Source organism: Callospermophilus lateralis, chromosome 10 (assembly GCF_048772815.1).
Source record: "Callospermophilus lateralis isolate mCalLat2 chromosome 10, mCalLat2.hap1, whole genome shotgun sequence".
NCBI lineage: Eukaryota > Metazoa > Chordata > Mammalia > Rodentia > Sciuridae > Callospermophilus > Callospermophilus lateralis.
Genome location: NC_135314.1, coordinates 45,530,388 through 45,548,019, shown reverse-complemented (window position 1 = coordinate 45,548,019; position 17,632 = coordinate 45,530,388). Strand labels below are relative to the sequence as shown.

At 36.8% G+C, this 17,632-nt stretch overlaps 1 protein-coding gene across 11 annotated transcripts in view; it reads right to left on the bottom strand.

Annotated features, from left to right (window-relative positions):
- Tprg1 (tumor protein p63 regulated 1) overlaps positions 1 to 17,632 on the bottom strand; it is a 207,995-nt gene that overhangs the window by 90,517 nt on the left and 99,846 nt on the right. For all 11 annotated transcript variants that reach the window (XM_076867499.2, XM_076867493.2, XM_076867491.2 and 8 more), the window contains one exon: positions 7,285 to 7,376. In XM_076867499.2, coding sequence (XP_076723614.1) covers positions 7,285 to 7,376 — 92 coding nt within the window. The remainder of the gene's footprint in view (positions 1 to 7,284; positions 7,377 to 17,632) is intronic.

The following is a 17,632-nucleotide window of genomic DNA, read 5'->3' as shown; positions in this document are numbered from 1 at the left end:
TTTATCACTGCCACTTTAGAGCTATGATGCTCTTCCTAGCCTTGATTCCCGTATCTACAAACTGGAGGTAACACTTCCTGCCTCAGACCATTGCCAGGAAGTTCAACTAAGACAAAGTGCTTTTAAACTACAAAGTGCTACAGAAATGTTACTTACTATTTTATCAAAAAACATATTCAGATTCATCTTGGTACCAGGGATTGAACCCAGGAGCACTTAACCACTGAACCACATCCCGAGCCCTTTTTAAAAATGTTTTACTTAGAGACAGGGTTGTTTTACTTAAAGTTGCTCAGGGCCTTGCCAAATTGCTGAGGTTGGCTTTGAACTCGCAGTCCTCCTGTCTCAGCCTCCCAAACCGCTAGGATTACAGTCATGCTCCACTGTTCCCCACTCACCATGTATTTTCATTTCTCTTTCCAACTACAAAGTCTTACTCCGCCCCAATAATAGACATCCCTACTCAATGCTTAAATTTTAGAAAAATAACAATAAGCCCTTAAATCTGGTTAATGTGGGTAGCTATTGACAGTTTAAAAAGTACTGAATAACAGGTAAACAATTGAGTAGCTTTACAAAAACTATATTGTGACCAAGAAAAATAGAAGGAAAAAAAAAGAGAGAGAAGTACCATTTAGAGATAATCAAAATTATATGCATTATCTCCATGTAATGGCAAATGCATGGTCAGACCAAATTATCACAGTGCTGGGTACATTTCAAAAGCTCAATAAATGTTATTATTAAAATATAACAATCCTTAGCAAAAATGCATGAAAAAAGGTGGAATAACATAACACCAAAAATTAACAGTGGATGTTTTTCATAAGTAGTGAATTTCTTATGGTCCAAAGAACATATTAAAACAAACTCTCAAATTAATAGAGAAAAAATAACCCCTACCCAAGTTCATGAAGCTACACTTGTAAGAACTAGAGGATCCCAAGTCTCCTAATTACAAATCTACCCACTTTGTATGACATCATTTTCCTACTGTGATTCTATGTCTGTAAGTTTAATATAGACAATTAATTGGATTTCACATTCCTATTATAACAAAGTCCTAGGATAGAATCTGGGCAGGTTGGAGAAAAGTAGATAATTAAACACATTCTAAGTATTTTTCACAAAGATGAAGAGTAAGAATTACTTGATCCCAGCCACCATAGGCAAGTCTTCTCATTTAGCAATAATAAAAATAATGATGAATCCCCACCCCCACCACTTCAGCCTAAATTGTGCAGGGGAAGGTTACATCTCCTCCTGCCTCCTGAACCACTATAGCTAAGATATCTCAGAGTATATGGTGCTGAAGAGCCACTTCACTGCTATCATATCATCCTCTCCGAGACTCCAGAAAGTGTCAAGATGGTCTTCTCAGCATTGGCTTAATGGATCACTTCTCAAGACACATAAACAATTTCTTAAAGTGTGCTTTTCCATAGGGCCCAGAAAGAGATTGAGAAGATGAGGTCAGAGCTAAACAAACACTATCTTATCTTTATTGCTCTAGAGGCATATAAATCTTCTTGATACACGAGGCAGAAGACCTGGCTCCTTTTAGGACACTTCTTGGGATATTCATTACGGTTTCAGCTAAACTGGGATCTAGCTGGAATCTGGGTTCATTGGATATAGCACTCTAGTTCCCCTCCTGGCTTCTCTATCCAGGCTTTGTGTCCTTTTTCCAAATGCCTTCAAAGTATTTTTCTAATTTACTGAGTAATATACCCATACAATTTAGAATACCATAAAATACTTCAACTGAATTCATTTGAATGCCATCCTTGGAAAATTGCTTTACTTAATTTCTTTTTATGTCCTAAGCTTCTACATAAGGCACTGTTTAAATAAACTAGCATTCCAAAATCCATTTAAAAAATACTTTTGAAGACAGGATCTGGATCCATATGTAAAACTGCCTATTCAACCTCTCCACATGGGTGCTCTATGGACACCTCAAAATCATATTTTCCAAAATTGTAATCAATAGGTACTATAACAGGTGAATGGTAAGATTGTTGGGAAGACTAGGTGAGACTGTGTGCATAAAGTAATTTCTATCATGTTTATCTTATGATGGCTTCTCAATGAAGCTGAGTTATCATTTCCTTCAAAACCTGGAATAGTAGCTGGCAATCCCTCGGGTTTCCAGGCCAAAACCCAAGAGTTGCCTTGGATTTTCCTCATATGAAACACAAAGATCCACAAAGCCCAGCTATGCTGTATGTTATATGCTCCGTGTTAAACGATGAAATTCCTTTTAGTGTTTCTCATTTAAAGAGGGGACCATGTTAATCTTTTGCAGTAGAGGGCACCAGAGTGATATTTCAGGAAGAGGAGCCTTTTGTCATTTCCAGCTGGGGTCAGCAAGATGGATAAGAGCCAGCAAAGTCTGTCTCAACCTCAGGTCCAGAAAACAGTCTCTCTGCAACCATGTAGCCTTGGACATACTGCAATAACATTTCTCTGATTGCCTCTGTGTATACTTTATGCATCCATTCATCAATGAAAAAGGTAACTTTTGATGAATTACATAATAACTTCTTAATGCAAGAATAGTATTTCCTCAATTTTTAAAATAGTATTATGATGTTAGATCTGCAGACAGGATATGCTTTTAGATTTCACCTTCATTGTTAACATTTTCCATTACTTTCTTAATTTTGAAAATCAACAAATAATAAATCAAGAAATAAAGCTCTGACCCGTGGTGTTTACCAATTTCCACAGTGTAATGTTGTCACTGTGGCTGAATTTAAGTTGCCAACATAATAGCAGTGAATGGGGAGTTAGGAAGAAATATGTAATAGCACAACATAACTGATATTTCATTAAGCAAATATAATGGTCAAAATTACCCCATAGCATGAATAACGAAAATGAAATAAAATCATCATAAAGTGGTGAGTTTTGACTATATTTATTTTTATTTTACATTATATTTTTATGAAAATTTTATACAAATTAGTTTTAATAGTAACTGGTTCTTAAAATTCCTGAAGCTCACCAATCACCTCTTATGAGCTAGTGTAAATCAACTTTAATACACCATTTGGTAAGACCCTGACTGATACTGTACAAGTAAATATCTGTCACCCAACCTTCCACACATTGGTTTGTCCTTGACATTTCAAACACATGAAGGTCAAATATCCTAATTTACAATTTCATGACAACAAAGCTCTGAAGATAGCAGATCTTTACCATATTTTAGACCTGGACCTGCCATCTATTGTTTTATTTATCTTACTTTGAATCACACATTTCCCTTCAAAATAATTACTGTATTTAATTAAGGGGGAGGCTATCTTAGATTCCTACATTTCTACTTGGGACATAAAATAATAAATAATATGCATTGTTTTACTTTTGGGGGGGAGGTGCCAGGGATTAAACCAAGGGAGTGTTTAGCCACTGAGCCACATCCACATTTTTTTTTTTTTTTTTTTTTTTTGAGACAGGGTTTCACTAAGTTGCTGAGGTTGGCTTTGAACTTACAATCCTCCAGCCTCAGCCTCCTAGTCATTGGGAAAATAGGTATGCACCAATATGCCCAGCTTGTATTACCATTCTAAAATCTGAAAAAATCTCAGTTCTGATTCACATTAGCTTCCAAATATTTTAAATAACTAATTATGGGCTTATACTGATCTTCATAAAATGTCAATACATTTGCTTTCTGCCAACCTTCTGTGTCTTCACATCACTAATGGGATAGAATCTCAGTTTTTTAGCATAATGCAAAAGGCCCATAAGCATTTACTTCTCCTATTTCTCCTCCTGAGAATTCCCATGTTGTCTTCCTCCATCAAACTATTTCTAGGAGTCTGACCAACCATGACTAATGACTGAATTGAGCTCATCAATCACTGCAAACCTGCATCTTACACCTTTTGGAAAGAATCAGAACCCAATCAGCCTCATGACTACTAGAGGGGTGTTGTCCATCTTCCCCGCTCTATCACTTCCACCTCTCCATCTGGCCATTTCATGCACCCCAACCTCCATTTCTCATTTGTAAAATGGTGATCATAAAAGCAACACGGTTGCAGGAAGTTGAAGCAAATTTACAAATGTAAACATATGCTTTAATGTGCCATGTATATTAAAAGGCCTTTTACATTCATCATTCTGAAACTGGAATTCTTATTTAAAAGCAGATATACTTCGAATTGCTGGAAGAGCAACCAGAGGCATCTTCATCTCCATGCAGGAGCTGAGAGTCAATGAGCATGAAGCCCCATCATCTCCATTATACACAGAAGTGTTATGAGAGGGTATTGTGTGGTTGGTGGGATTAAAGAAGTTGGTCTACATTGAGGATTTTATAATTCATGGGACCTGAATGAATGAGTCTCCCTTCTCTATAAAATAAAGAAGCAAGGGGCAGAGTAGTCCCAGGCTCTCTCTTTCTGAGCTTGTATGTTTGTTTGTTTGATCTGGTTTTTATTTTTGCTGTTGCTGTTTTAGCAGCTAGTTTTGTTTGTTTTCATTACTACTGTTTCTTTCCCCCTTCCTCCATATTGATGTCCCACAATCTCTAATCAAACAAACAAAAAGACTTAACTATTTAAGACCTTTGGGAGTTTCTGTCAACCCTCCTCTTTCAGACAATGGGGCCTCCCTCCTGTGTCTGAACAATCACAGTGACTGAGCCCCATTTATTTAGTTCAGAAGCCAGCCCTTCCCATTGCACAAGACCCCAAAGGACAAGCTTTAAGGTTTAAGCAGCAAAGAGAAGAAAGTAGCAATTCTCACCATGGTGGAAATGACTGAAATCAGAACCTTTCTTGAAACCATCTTTTAATTTGGGAGGAGAAGTTAAAGAATTATGGCAGAGAAGCAGAATGAAAAGAATACCAAATCCATCTCATATAAAGTGAGATGGGTTCCAAACTGTAGGAAAGAAATGTGAAAGCAAACATGATTGCATGGAACCCCATGTACACAAGATAGATCACTCATTGTTGTCCTTAATTTATATAAGTACCAAAAAATAAAAGAGAAATGGAAAATGAGTCTATAGATAGGCTTTACCCATTTCAGAACTTCTAATTAGATTCAAAACTGGGTTCAAAGTTTGGTTCTTTGGGACATAGCTGTTCATATTTATCTGAAAACTAATGATTGTATTAATTATTGTAGCTGATATTAAGTCAAGCACCTAGAATTATGGTGCTAAGCTTCCATGCAGATTGTACAATCTGATTTATCTTTGGACTACTTATATCTGCAAGTCTTTATAATCACTAAACAAAAATCAAACAAAAAGGCACATTTTTATACAAATAAAACCAAACTATTTAAATATACAATATTAACTAAATTAATGGTCTATCATTTGAGAACTCAAAAAGGGTTACTTCAAAAAAAGATTTTGAAAGGCCATATTTGTGCATTCTTCCTTATAAGAGAGATGCATTACCAAAACAAATTAGGTAAGAATTTACTTCTGATTGTACTTCTAGAATCTATGTGGACATGGTCCTAATTAAAGCAGGGTTTTTATTTGCTTTAGTCAAATTTTACTCTGTGTAAGGAGAATGGGGGGTAAGGAATAACATGGAGACTGTCAAAAGTAAATTATTGAAAAGCCTGAATTATAGGCTTCCCTTTTCATTAGAGTTAATTCAGAAAGGATAGAGATGGGATAGGATGGAAATGAAGGTGGAGACAACAAAAGATGAAGAAGGGGAAAGGGAAGGAGAAGATGGAAACGAAGATGGAGAGGAGGAGAATGGAGAAGAAGTCTTTAATAGTTCGTGGTTAGGAATAGAGGAGGACACTAAAGTAAATCTCACTATCGTGTAAATCCAAAAGACACTAATTAAAAATAAAACTATAAGTAAATAACAGAAAGACTTCAGTAGAGAGAAGGGAACAGGAGGGAGGAGGGTAAGGAAAAGGAAATTACTGGAGGCTGAACTAGAGCACATTACATTCAATGCTTTTATAATTATGTAAAAATGAATCCTAATCTTATGTATAATGAAACTATATTTAAAAAGAAAAGAAAATCCTCTATATTATAGACACTTTGCAGATATTATTTTATTTAGTCTTCTAAAGAACCATTTTATAGATGAAGAAACAAAGGCTCAAATTGGACAGGCAAGTTGCATTTCAAAAGTTCTATTCATCCAATTCTGGGAACCCATTTGAAAGAATAGTATAAAATAGAGATTAATCAGACAGACTCACGGGTAGTTTGGCTCTATTTCCTGTTGATTGAGGCATTTGTTCTGCTGGCCTGGGATGTTAAACTTTCAAGTGTTGCCCTCTTTCATCTGAGTTAAATATGTCCGACTTAACTAAATTATTCTTCCCTCATAGCATAGGAATCACTGAGCTTCTCTGCAGGATTCTTTGGCAATCGGGTTATCAGGCCAGAAAACAGAAGTTATTGAATACATTAAGTGTCATAGAAGGATATTCACATTTTCCATTTAATATTATGTGTTCTGTCGTAAATAAATTAAGTAATTAAATAAATAAAAGGGTTGCCTCTTTCCCTTATCATGTGGATATTTTGCTTTTTGTTGTAAAAAACATGAAATCACTAATATTCACTGGGTGGGTAAAGAAAGGGTCACTCAGACAATAGTTTCTAGGCACAACAAAAAGTTAAACATCTGCATGCTGAAAATTTGCAATGAGAACTCTCATCACTAAGATAAGCCTTGAGGGGTAAATGCAGGAGGGTAATAATATAAGGACTTATGTGTTAGACTTGTTTTTTATCCTAATTTCCACAGGTGGCCTGGTATTCCTTCTTATATGGCTGACTGTGCATAAAATACAATTTAAACTATACAAGTTGATCCATTAATTCCCTTTCCTACTCAAAGCAATCCAGGGAAGGTACCATTGCACATTTATTCTACACACTGCCAGCCTGAGACCTTAACCTTGAACTCTACTTTCTTGCCATTACACTGGAATGGAATGATTAATAGTCCAACATGGTTATAGGAAATGAGACTAGAACTAGAGATTTAGGAAGTTAATGCACCAGTTATTGAGAGCCATGCCACAGGCCTGCCCTGAAGTAGTCTTAGAAATGGCCAAACAAGAGGACCAGCCCAGATAATAGCAGGAAAAGTCCAAACTGGCCATTTGATCAGCCATGCGATGGAAGGAACTTGTCTTCCTAGATGGAAAAGCCAATCAATTCTCATATAGCAACCAGAAGAAAATCTATCAGAGGTTCATTTCTTGTTCTGCTAAAGTGATGTCAAGGAAAACATTTCCACTCTAGTTCCTTTGGCCATAGCTACTCACTCTGTCAGGAGCCAGAAGCCTTGAATGGTCTCTCCATAAGTCTCAGCTATGTGGCCTTTCAAGTCCTCCAGGGCAGTCTCAATGGCCCCTGGCTGCAGGAAAGAAGAAAATACCTAGTTTAGAGAAGATTAGGGCACTTTGTTAAAATATCCCAGATTTGTTAGAATAACCCAGCTGTTCCTCCACAAAGCAATTCAGGAAAGGTACAATTCTTGCAGTTGCACATTTATTCTACACACTGCCAGCCTGAGATCTTAGCCTTGAACTCTAGTTTTTACCAATTTGCTGAGCATTGGTGAAGCAAAAGTAATCCAAGTCTTACTCCTATTTTCTCATGCAAATGCAGACAGCCATTTTCAGAGGACCAATTTTTCCAAGTATGTTAATCAGGAAATTTCAAGTATTTAGAACTGTATACATTTTTAAATCAAACCTTTCTCTTAGGAGAGCACTTCAATAAAACAGAATAGCATGTTTCTTCCAATGCTTTGATCATAAATTTTAGCTCATTCTGAGAGATGAGCTTTTTTACCTTTTTGCCTCACTTTCTTGGCTCTTTCCCAAACAAGTGTTTCTGCTTACTGGCCTAGTTCTACTTATTGATTGACACCTATCCTAATGAAGCCTGAACTAGACTGGCAGTGAGTCTAGATAGGTAAATCAAGTCAGGTCTAATGGAGGAGGCCAATTTGAGTCCAGAAAGTTGGAGAGGGATTGAAATGCTAATGCCTTCAGAGACTTTCATTCACCCTCACCAAGATAACCTGCCCCTGCTCCAACCTGCTGCTAAGGTAACCTGTCCCAGGGATTGTCCCTCCCTAAGGGAGTTGTTAATTATGCCCTCTTCCTGTTCAGATCATTTCTCCCCAGCCCCTCCAGCCCACCTGTTTCCCACCTTTTGGCCATCCCACTGAGGATCTCCTGGGCCTAGTCTCTGCTCAGGAAGAAAAAGATAAGGGGAAGAGACTAGGAGAACAAAGGAAGCCTAAGACATTTAAAAAAGGCAAAACCCCTCACTTCTTGGGATACCAGGATACCATCTATGGCCCCCTTCTCTGAGAAGTCTATGCTACCCTTTTTAAACAAACCCTGCTTTATATTCTTGCCTCGGCATGCTTCCCTAATGTTGTACTTCAACAGGTGAGGGAGCAGAATTCATCACTGGTAACTAAGAGTATCACTGATAAGTTCATACTTTCTAGCTCAAAGATCATAAACTTTGGTGCACATGGAAATCACCTGGAGTATGTGTTGGAATACATATTTATGGGATCATCCCAGAATTTCTTATTCTGTCAGTCTGGGTCAGGATAAAGATAATTTGTATTTCCAACAAGTTCCCAGGTGATGTTGTCAGTGTGAAGTTTGTACTTATAAGAACCAATGCCATCAAGGCAACTATTCTCAGTCCTTGGTTGCACACCAGAATTGCCAGGGAGGTTTGAAAAAATCCTAACACCAAGGATGCAGACTAGAACGAGTATACCAGAAACTCAGTGGACGGGGCCCATGTCTAAGTATACCAGGAAATTTAAAGCATCCCAGATTATCCCTATACCCAGTCAAGGTGGAGAACCACTATTGCCTGAGACTTATAAAATCTAAGCTGTTTTATTTTATTGATAAGAAGAGATTACAAGAAAATTGACCCTTCATTTTTGGGTATCTAACATGGTCCTGACTTTGTTCCCAGCACTGGGCTGCAGTAATGACAATTCAGTTGTAATATCTCATATGTATTCTCTGTATAATAGGACTTTAATGCCAAATATCTAAACTGCTGTAAATATTAATATTCCTAATCCTCTTAGTATAAGACCCTCCTCTCACAAAAGGAAACAGGGACCCCAGCCTGGCCAGGACTGATTCAAATACATGCTGGTTGTATGATTATCATTTGCTTGTTTTTTTTTTTCTACCTTTGATAAAAGGCTCTGAAACACTTAGAACATAATGTCCATTTGTTAAGGAAAAGATGATGGGAACCTATCTATGAAAAACAAGAAAGGAATTGAGCTGCTTCAGCTGGAAAGAGAGTAAATGATACAGTGTTACTTACTTAGCTCCTCCCCAAGCCCATCATCCAGGAATGAACAGCATTGAGTGACCTGGGTTCATATTCCAGATCTGTCACTGATTAACTCTGTGATGACAGCTAATTATTTGGTTTTCCTGGACCTTCATTTCTTTGCCAGTGAGATGAGAGACTGGACTAAGCCAAATTTTTATGAGACAAGCTGATGAGCAAAACATCCTATAAACCTTCGGGGAATTTGATCAGAGCCCTTAGAGTGAGAGACTCTGATTCCATCATTTTAACAAGTTTCTCACTGAGTTGGATAGTCAGCCTGTGGACTGAGTGATTTCTAACTCTATCACTGTCCGCTGCTGCCTAGAGAGTTGTCAGAGAGCTAAAATGGCCTCCCAGGCTTGCTGAAGCCTGTCATGAAATCAGTAACTTCTGGAACATCCGTCCAATGCACCTTGAACCTTTGCTAACTGAGAAGTTGGTGCCAACATCACTCATTTCCTAAGATTCTTCAAGCAAGGTTAAACTGCCCTGGAGGGAAATTCCCATGATCTCCTGACCGACCGTCCTCCCTTCACCTAACCTGGGCACCCGTTCTGCAGTCTGACTTCTCCAAGTACACTGTTCAAAGTTTTCTTAAAAAAATAATGCTTCTTTGATGAGTCAGCATGGGTACTTTTCTCTCTTTTTGTATCACAGAATTTTGGCCTCTCACAAATATAATTCAGTAGTGAGACTAATACTTTCCAGAAAAAAGTGAAGTTGGAGAATAATGAAATAACCCCCAAATAAGCATTTTATTGAATGCTTTTATGCCAGGCATTTTGCCAAAATATGTGAATATAAATATAATAATGTAGAACATTTTCTAAACCTTACTTATCTTCCCTATGTAAAGTAATTGGCAAAATCGATGAAAAAGAAAAATGATTTGCATTTCTCTAATTGCTAGAGATCTTGAACATTTTTTCATATGTTTGTTGATTAATTGTATATCCTCTTCTGAGAAGTTTCTGATCAGTTCCTTGGACCATTTATTGATTGGGTTATTTGTGGGTTTTTTTGTTGTTGTTTGTTTGTTTGTTTGTTTGTTTGTTTTTTTGGTATTAAGGTTTTTGAGTGATTTAAATATCCTTGAGATTAGTGATTTATCTGATGTGCTTGTGGTAAAGATTTGCTCCCAAAATGTAGGCACTCTATTCACCTCACTGATTTTTTTTTTTTTTTTCTGAGAAGAAGCTTTTCAGTTTGAATCTATCCCATTTATTGATTCTTGATTTTAATTCTTGCACTATAGGAGTCTTATTAAGGAAATTGGGGCCTAATCTGACATGATGAAGATTTGGGTCTACTTTTTCTTTCATTAGATGCAAGGTCTCTGGTTTATTTCCTAGGTCCTTGATCCACTTTGAGGTGAGTTTTGTGCATGGCAAGAGATAGAGGTTTAATTTCATTTTGTTACATGTGGATTTCCAGTTTTCCCAATACCATTTGTTGAATCTTTTCTCCAATGTACGTTTTTGGCATCTTTGTCTAATATAAGATAACTGTAGTTATGTGGGTTAGTCTCTGTGTTCTTTATTCTGTACCATTGGTCTATAGGTCTATTTTGGTGCCTATACCATGTTGACTTTGTTACTATTGCTCTGTAGTATAGTTTAAGGCCAGGAATAGTAATGCCACTAGCTTCACTCTTCTTGCTAAGAATTGTTCAACATCTCTAGCAATTAGAGAAATGCAAATCAAAACTACTTTAAGATTTCATCTCATTCCAGTCAGAATGGCAGCTATCAAGAATACAAACAACAATAAGTGTTGGCGAGGATGTGGAGAAAAAGGCACACTCATACATTGTTGGTGGGACTGCAAATTGGTGTAGCCAGTCTGGAAAGCAGTATGGAGATTCCTTGGAAAACTTTGAATGGAACCTCAATTTGACCAAGCTATCTAACTCCTCGGTCTATACCCAAAGGACTTTAAAACAGCATACTACAGGGACACAGCCATATCAATGTTTATAGTAGCACAATTCACAATAGCTAAATTGTGGAACCAGTTTAGATGTCCTTCAGTAGATGAATGGATAGGGAAACTTTGGTATATATACACAATGGAACATTACTCAGCATTAAAAGAGAATAAAATCATGGCATTTGCAGGTATAAATGGAGCTGGAGAATATAATGCTAAGTGAAGTAAGTCAATCCCAAAAACCAAAGGCTGAATGTTTTCTTTGATATGAGGATGCTGACTCATAATGGTGATAAAGGGGTAGCATGGGAAGAATGGAGGAACTTTATATAGGGCAAATGGGAGGGAGGGGAAGGGAGGGGTCAAGGAGGTAGGAATGATGGTGGAATTAGTTAGACATCATTACCCTGAGTACATGTATGAAAACACAAATTGTGTGGAAATACTTTGTGTACAATCAGTGACTTGAAAATTTGTGCTCTATCTGTATGACATTAAATGAATTGCATTCTGCCATCGTATATAACAAATTAGAATAAATAAATAATAAAAAAATGATCTAACCTTTAATCCAGACATTCCACCTCTGAAATTCAGAAATTTCTGCATATGTACAAATGACAAGTGTGTATTCTTTGCAGTCTTGTTTTGGGGTAGTAGCATTTTGGGGGGGGAAAACATAAGTACCTATGAATAGGGTTCTAGTGAGATATATTTTGATGTAAATTTATATAAGGTAACATGACAAAGGAATAAATATAATGAAGGAATTTGTGTCAATATGGAAAGATTTCCAAGTATGTTATCAAATGAAAGGCAAAAGTTATCAGAAGAGAGAATAAAATAGGCCACTTTCTGTGTAAAAAGAAGTGGAAATAAGAACTAGTATTCCCACTTACCTGCACTGGTCTGAAGAAGCTCTAGCAGGGTCTATAAGAACTATTAAGAGTGGATTCCTATAGAGGGAAGAATTGATGGAAATGGACAGAGGTGATGTTTTACTGCACACCTTTTCAAAAGTTCAATACTAAAAATGAAGTTTTTTCTTTAACAAACTGGTTGGTAGTCTCTGGAACTCCCTCAGACTCTCTGTGTGCTATTCTTACCTTCAGTGGGAATAATGGTCAAGTCCTTATAAAACATAGAAAGAAAGGGGCCTCCATAAAGAATTTCACTCTCCTTTATTTTATTATTGTTGGTCACTATAATAAATTGAGATTAATCATCTAGTGTGAAAAATATTGAGTGAAATAATAAAATAAAATGTTCCAACATTTTGAATTTTGCCTGGAATATCAGTATTTAAATTTCAGCCTTTCTTGGGATATGTGGTAAGTCACCTCAATATTCTGTACATCCATACATGTTACATGGATAAGATAATAACATATTGGGAGATGTCATGAGACATCACATATAAAAATAGTGACAAACACTGACTAACAAAAGTTCTATCTATCATCTTTCCCATTATTGCTAATATAAAATAGAAGGGAAATAATCATGCCAGAATTTGGGGAGCAAATGGATAATACCATCCAACAATCAGCTCTGAGACTTAAATTAGAAGCATAATGAGTAGTATCATCTCTTACAGTCTATCCCTGAATAGTTTCTATCAAGGCAAATTACTCCATCAAGGCAAATTACTCAGGGAATCCCCCCCAAAATAAGTGTGTGTTCCTGCATTTCCTTAAACTAGGCTAGCCAAGGGTCACTAGTCACAAAAACTATATCCATACCCATACTCTTTTCCATGTAAGGAGCTCCTCAGTTGGACAGTAAGGGGAAGGGATGGTACAGGAAAGAATGTTCCTAGAGACTCAGGCACTCAGGTTTCTCCTGTGAGCGCCATCATAGTAAGATAGAAATCACTTTTCAAGGATAACATATGGTAATAAAATCAGCTCTAAATCAGATGTGATTTATAAAGGCAAAGTAAATATGTCTTTCCCTGAAAATGAAGACAATCCATTTTTGTCACATTGCTATTAAGGGTCTGCCCTCAAAAAGAAAAATCATCTTTATTGCAGTCTTCAAGGAATATCAGTATACAACAGGGAGTTGAGAAACTTCTTGCTCAGTGAGATATCTATTTTCTAGACCAAAAAGAAGTTCACACAGGCAATAACAATAAAATTAATAGATGTATTTATCCCCCATATGAGAGCAAGACACAGGGAACCCGATAGCAAACGAAGAGGGAAAGAGAGAGACTATGAAAGCCAAATTAGTGTCATGGAAGCAATGACATCTCTTTACACAATGGGAAGTCCTGAACCTGCTTATTAAAGTCTCGTTGTTCACAATAGAACACAGGCTATAAAAAGGCCATGGGGAACCATTAATTAAATATTAAAAGATCAAATAGTTTTAGTCCCATTAGTTTGTATGTAATTTACATTCTCAAGTACAAATTTAGAGATAATTCCCCATCCCAAATCGCTTTCAACTTTCTGATAAGGTATCTGCAAATATAGAGTCCTACAGGGAGTTTAAAAATATCTTTCCCCATGTGGATTAAGTATTATTTCTTTCATAAGAAGTTGCTTTTGAATACAGTCTCCACAACTAAGATGATTATCATAATGTACCTCAAGTTATTAGCCTTGAGGGATACTTTTGTTCAGAGAAGGCACTAGGCTGTTTTTAGATATGTCTAAGCAATAATAGCAGATGCGCTCAAACTGGAATAAAAGGTTATCAAGCATGTAGATGACAAGGAGTTTAGACCTTCACTTCTGTGACCTCTAACTCACTCTCCTAGGTCAGAGGTAGTGCAGTGTGTTGGAAAGTGTCAAGAGTCCTGAATTCTGGACCTACTTCCCAGTCCTTCATGGTCTCTAGGTTGCTGCCTGACCTTGGTTGGACAAGTTACACCTCCTTTGTGTGCTTTATAGGGTATTTTAGACATTCTCTAAGACCTTCTACCACGGAACGGAATTCTCCTAAACTAAGTCAGAGGGACATCAATTGGGGAAATAATAGTATGAAAGCCTGATAGAAGGAAATAACCTCCTTTGACTGATTAGTAAAGAACAATGAGGTTTTAAGGACCAGACTGGTTTCTTTCATGGTCTGATACTCAGTCCTGTATTTAATATCTGAGATTAAGATGTTAACATTACCTCTTGTTGGCCAAGAATTAACCTGAATTTTCATTTCAGTCATTCTTTTACAAAGCCAACTTGGAATTCATTTAGTTGATTCTTTTTATTATAGCACTGACAGGTCTATCTGGTACCTGAGTTAGTTTATCCTGCCACAGAAAGCCAAGAAATGGCTTTCCTAGTTTAAATTATACACATAAAAAACAATCTAAATATCCAACAAATGTTAAATAAATTTCAGTATATCCCCACAGGGGGATATTATAGAAATGTTAAAAATAATGTTACAAGGCTCGAGGTGTAACTCACTGGTAGAATACATGCCTAGCATATGCAAAGCCCTGGGTTTAATTCTCATTCACACACACACACACACACACACACACACACACACAAATGATGTTATAGAAGGATATTATTGACATAGAAAATAATATTGAGCATACAATCTCACTTTACATAAAAATTATATATGTAAGAAGTTTAAAAAGATATATACCCAAAGGTGTAAGTGAATAGTCAATACTGTTTGGTTAGTTTTCAGTAGTGGGATTATGGTGACTTCTATTTTGTTTATCCATATTTCCTAATTTTGTATTGATAAACCATTTTATGTGCAATGATTTTTAAATCATTTAGTAAAATAAAATGCTGACCAAGAAATCTTTTCATTCACTCACTACTCTTCTGAATTTGCAACATCTATACCTCAAATTCTTGATCTGTAATAAATGTTTTTTTGTTTTTTTTTTCATTGAAGCACTGGCTCCAGAACTATGAAATGGCAGCTGGAAACTGGTTCTAGCCCCAGCTTTGCTCTTTCTAGCCTCATGGGCAAGTCAAAGCTCACTAATAATATGACATTCAGTCAGCAGCTCCCCCTTTCTGGCCTTTATTTCCCTCTGCAAATGAATGGATTGACAAGCTCCTTGGGGTACAAAGTGTGGTCTCTGTGGACAAAAAGCTTCAGTGTTGCCAGAAGGTTTGTAGAAGTGCAGAATCTAATTTGTTTGCACAGTAGCAATTAAGAAGCCCTGTACGACAGCATCTCAGATCTCATTTCAGCTCTAAGGAGTGATACTTTCTGAAGAGGTTCATAGATTTGAAACTTTATGAGTCTTGGTCTTATTTAATTATCTCTTCAGAAAATAAACTGGCTCCTATTTACTCCTATAGACCCTAACATCTCCATTTCTGTCTCATCCTGGAATTCCTGTGAATTCCTGGGCATCTCAATGCCATGCTTATAACCACATATAGAAATGTGAATGTTAACAGAGAAAAGGCATCCATAATAACAATTTTGAAATCATTTATGAAATGTTGATAAATGTGTCATATACTCTGAGAACTTTTACAAAATTAGCTTATTTAAACATGACATAAAACTGGGGTTTTTATCCACACTTTTCAGATGAGGAAATTCACACACACACACACACACACACACACACACACACACCCCTTTCCATTTTCTCAACTCACCACACCAGGAGATCTGTTGTTTATAAGCTAGTAAAACTGAGTTAATCCTTTATTTATTTTTTTAAAAAGCCTGTCATTATAAATTTCAGTTGAATCAACAGTTGTCCTTTCATTATCCTCACATGTGCTAACACACATTGCTGATGCTCACAGGCTAGAAAGAACTCATGCCTTTTAGCCTGAAGGAGAGCAAATGCTGAGTGCCCTGGGAATTTTGCCCTCATGGCCATAAAGAGTTCTCAGATACACAATAGACTCACCAATAAAATGAGAATAAGGTTTTTCTCATAAGCTTTTGAGAACTTAGGGTTGTTTTCTACACACCTGATGAAGATGTTCTTCATGCTGATTAGACTGATTCACTGAAAACTCTTATACAAGGGCCATAAATTCAATTGCACATTATAAGAAGAGCAGTGCATTTGACTGGGTAGGCAGATTCAGAATCTAGCTGCAGATTTTCCATTAATAGTGTATGGCTTTCAGAGTTCAATTCACTCCTCTGAAATTTCAATATGTTCACTTTTAAGAAAAATATGGTAAGCCCTCCCCACAGGGCTGTGTGCCTACCACACAGTTTCACTGCAGGGAACCAAACAGATAAAGGATGTGAATTTATTAAATAAGTCACACAGAGACACAATAATAAAAGCATTATGGAAATATATAATAACATATGTAGTGGCTTTGGATTGTGTCAATTTAGCTAAGCTGGAACTACATTTTCTAGAATTGTGTTTGCTTTATTTCCAAAGTGGAGTTGGCTGAAAGAGACATCTGTGCAAGATTCAAAAGGCAAAAATGAAATATCAGTCCTTTTCCTTGCTGAAAATCAGTATAGGTCATTTATACACTGGGGCAGCTCGTGTTCAAGACAACTACTACCTTGTCCCCTTGATGATAAGGAGTGGAACCTGTACCAGCATATCCATATTAGTCTGATTTCCTCCCCGAGATTCTTCTAACCCTGGGCTGGCTAAGTGGGCAGTGCAGTGGCAATAGATGCCAGCTACTAAAAATGAATCCCAGTGCTGGGGATGTGGCTCAGTGGTAGAGTACTTTCCTGGCATGCCCTGGGTTATAAATAAATAAATACATAAATTCATATATAAGATGCACATCATCAAAGTTAGATGGTGGCAGATAGACAAAGGTTGACTTTGTCCTGAGAAATTTCAGTTTGCCATGTATTTTTTACCTCTTCACTATTCCCTATTCCCTCTTTACAACTGCTTACTGGTTGACCTATACCAAATTAGGCCCATCACCAGATGCAAAGACAACATCTCTACATGGAGTTTTAGTCAGGTTTCACGATTGCCTTGGCTCCCAATGATAAATCCCTTACTCTATATCGCTGTGTTGCTCTTTTTCATCAAACCCTGACTTCATCAATATCAAAGATTATAAACCTCTGGAGGATGCTTTGATTTCCTTTGCAGCTCAATCTCACAACTTAACTTTGCAGATTCAATAAAGTTCACATATTTTGGAAAGCAAACCATATGTTTGACATATGCAAAAACACATAAACACACACACATAATATAGAACCTACCAAAGCACCTTACACAGCACACACAATCAGATACACACACACATACCCAGACACACACACACATACACACACACACACTCACACACATTCAGTTGCTTTAATTAAAAGTTTACCTTAAAAATATATTTATAAGTATACTAAATCAGGATTCATTAGTGAAATCTTTGTAAATAGTCACAAATTCTTGGCCCCAAA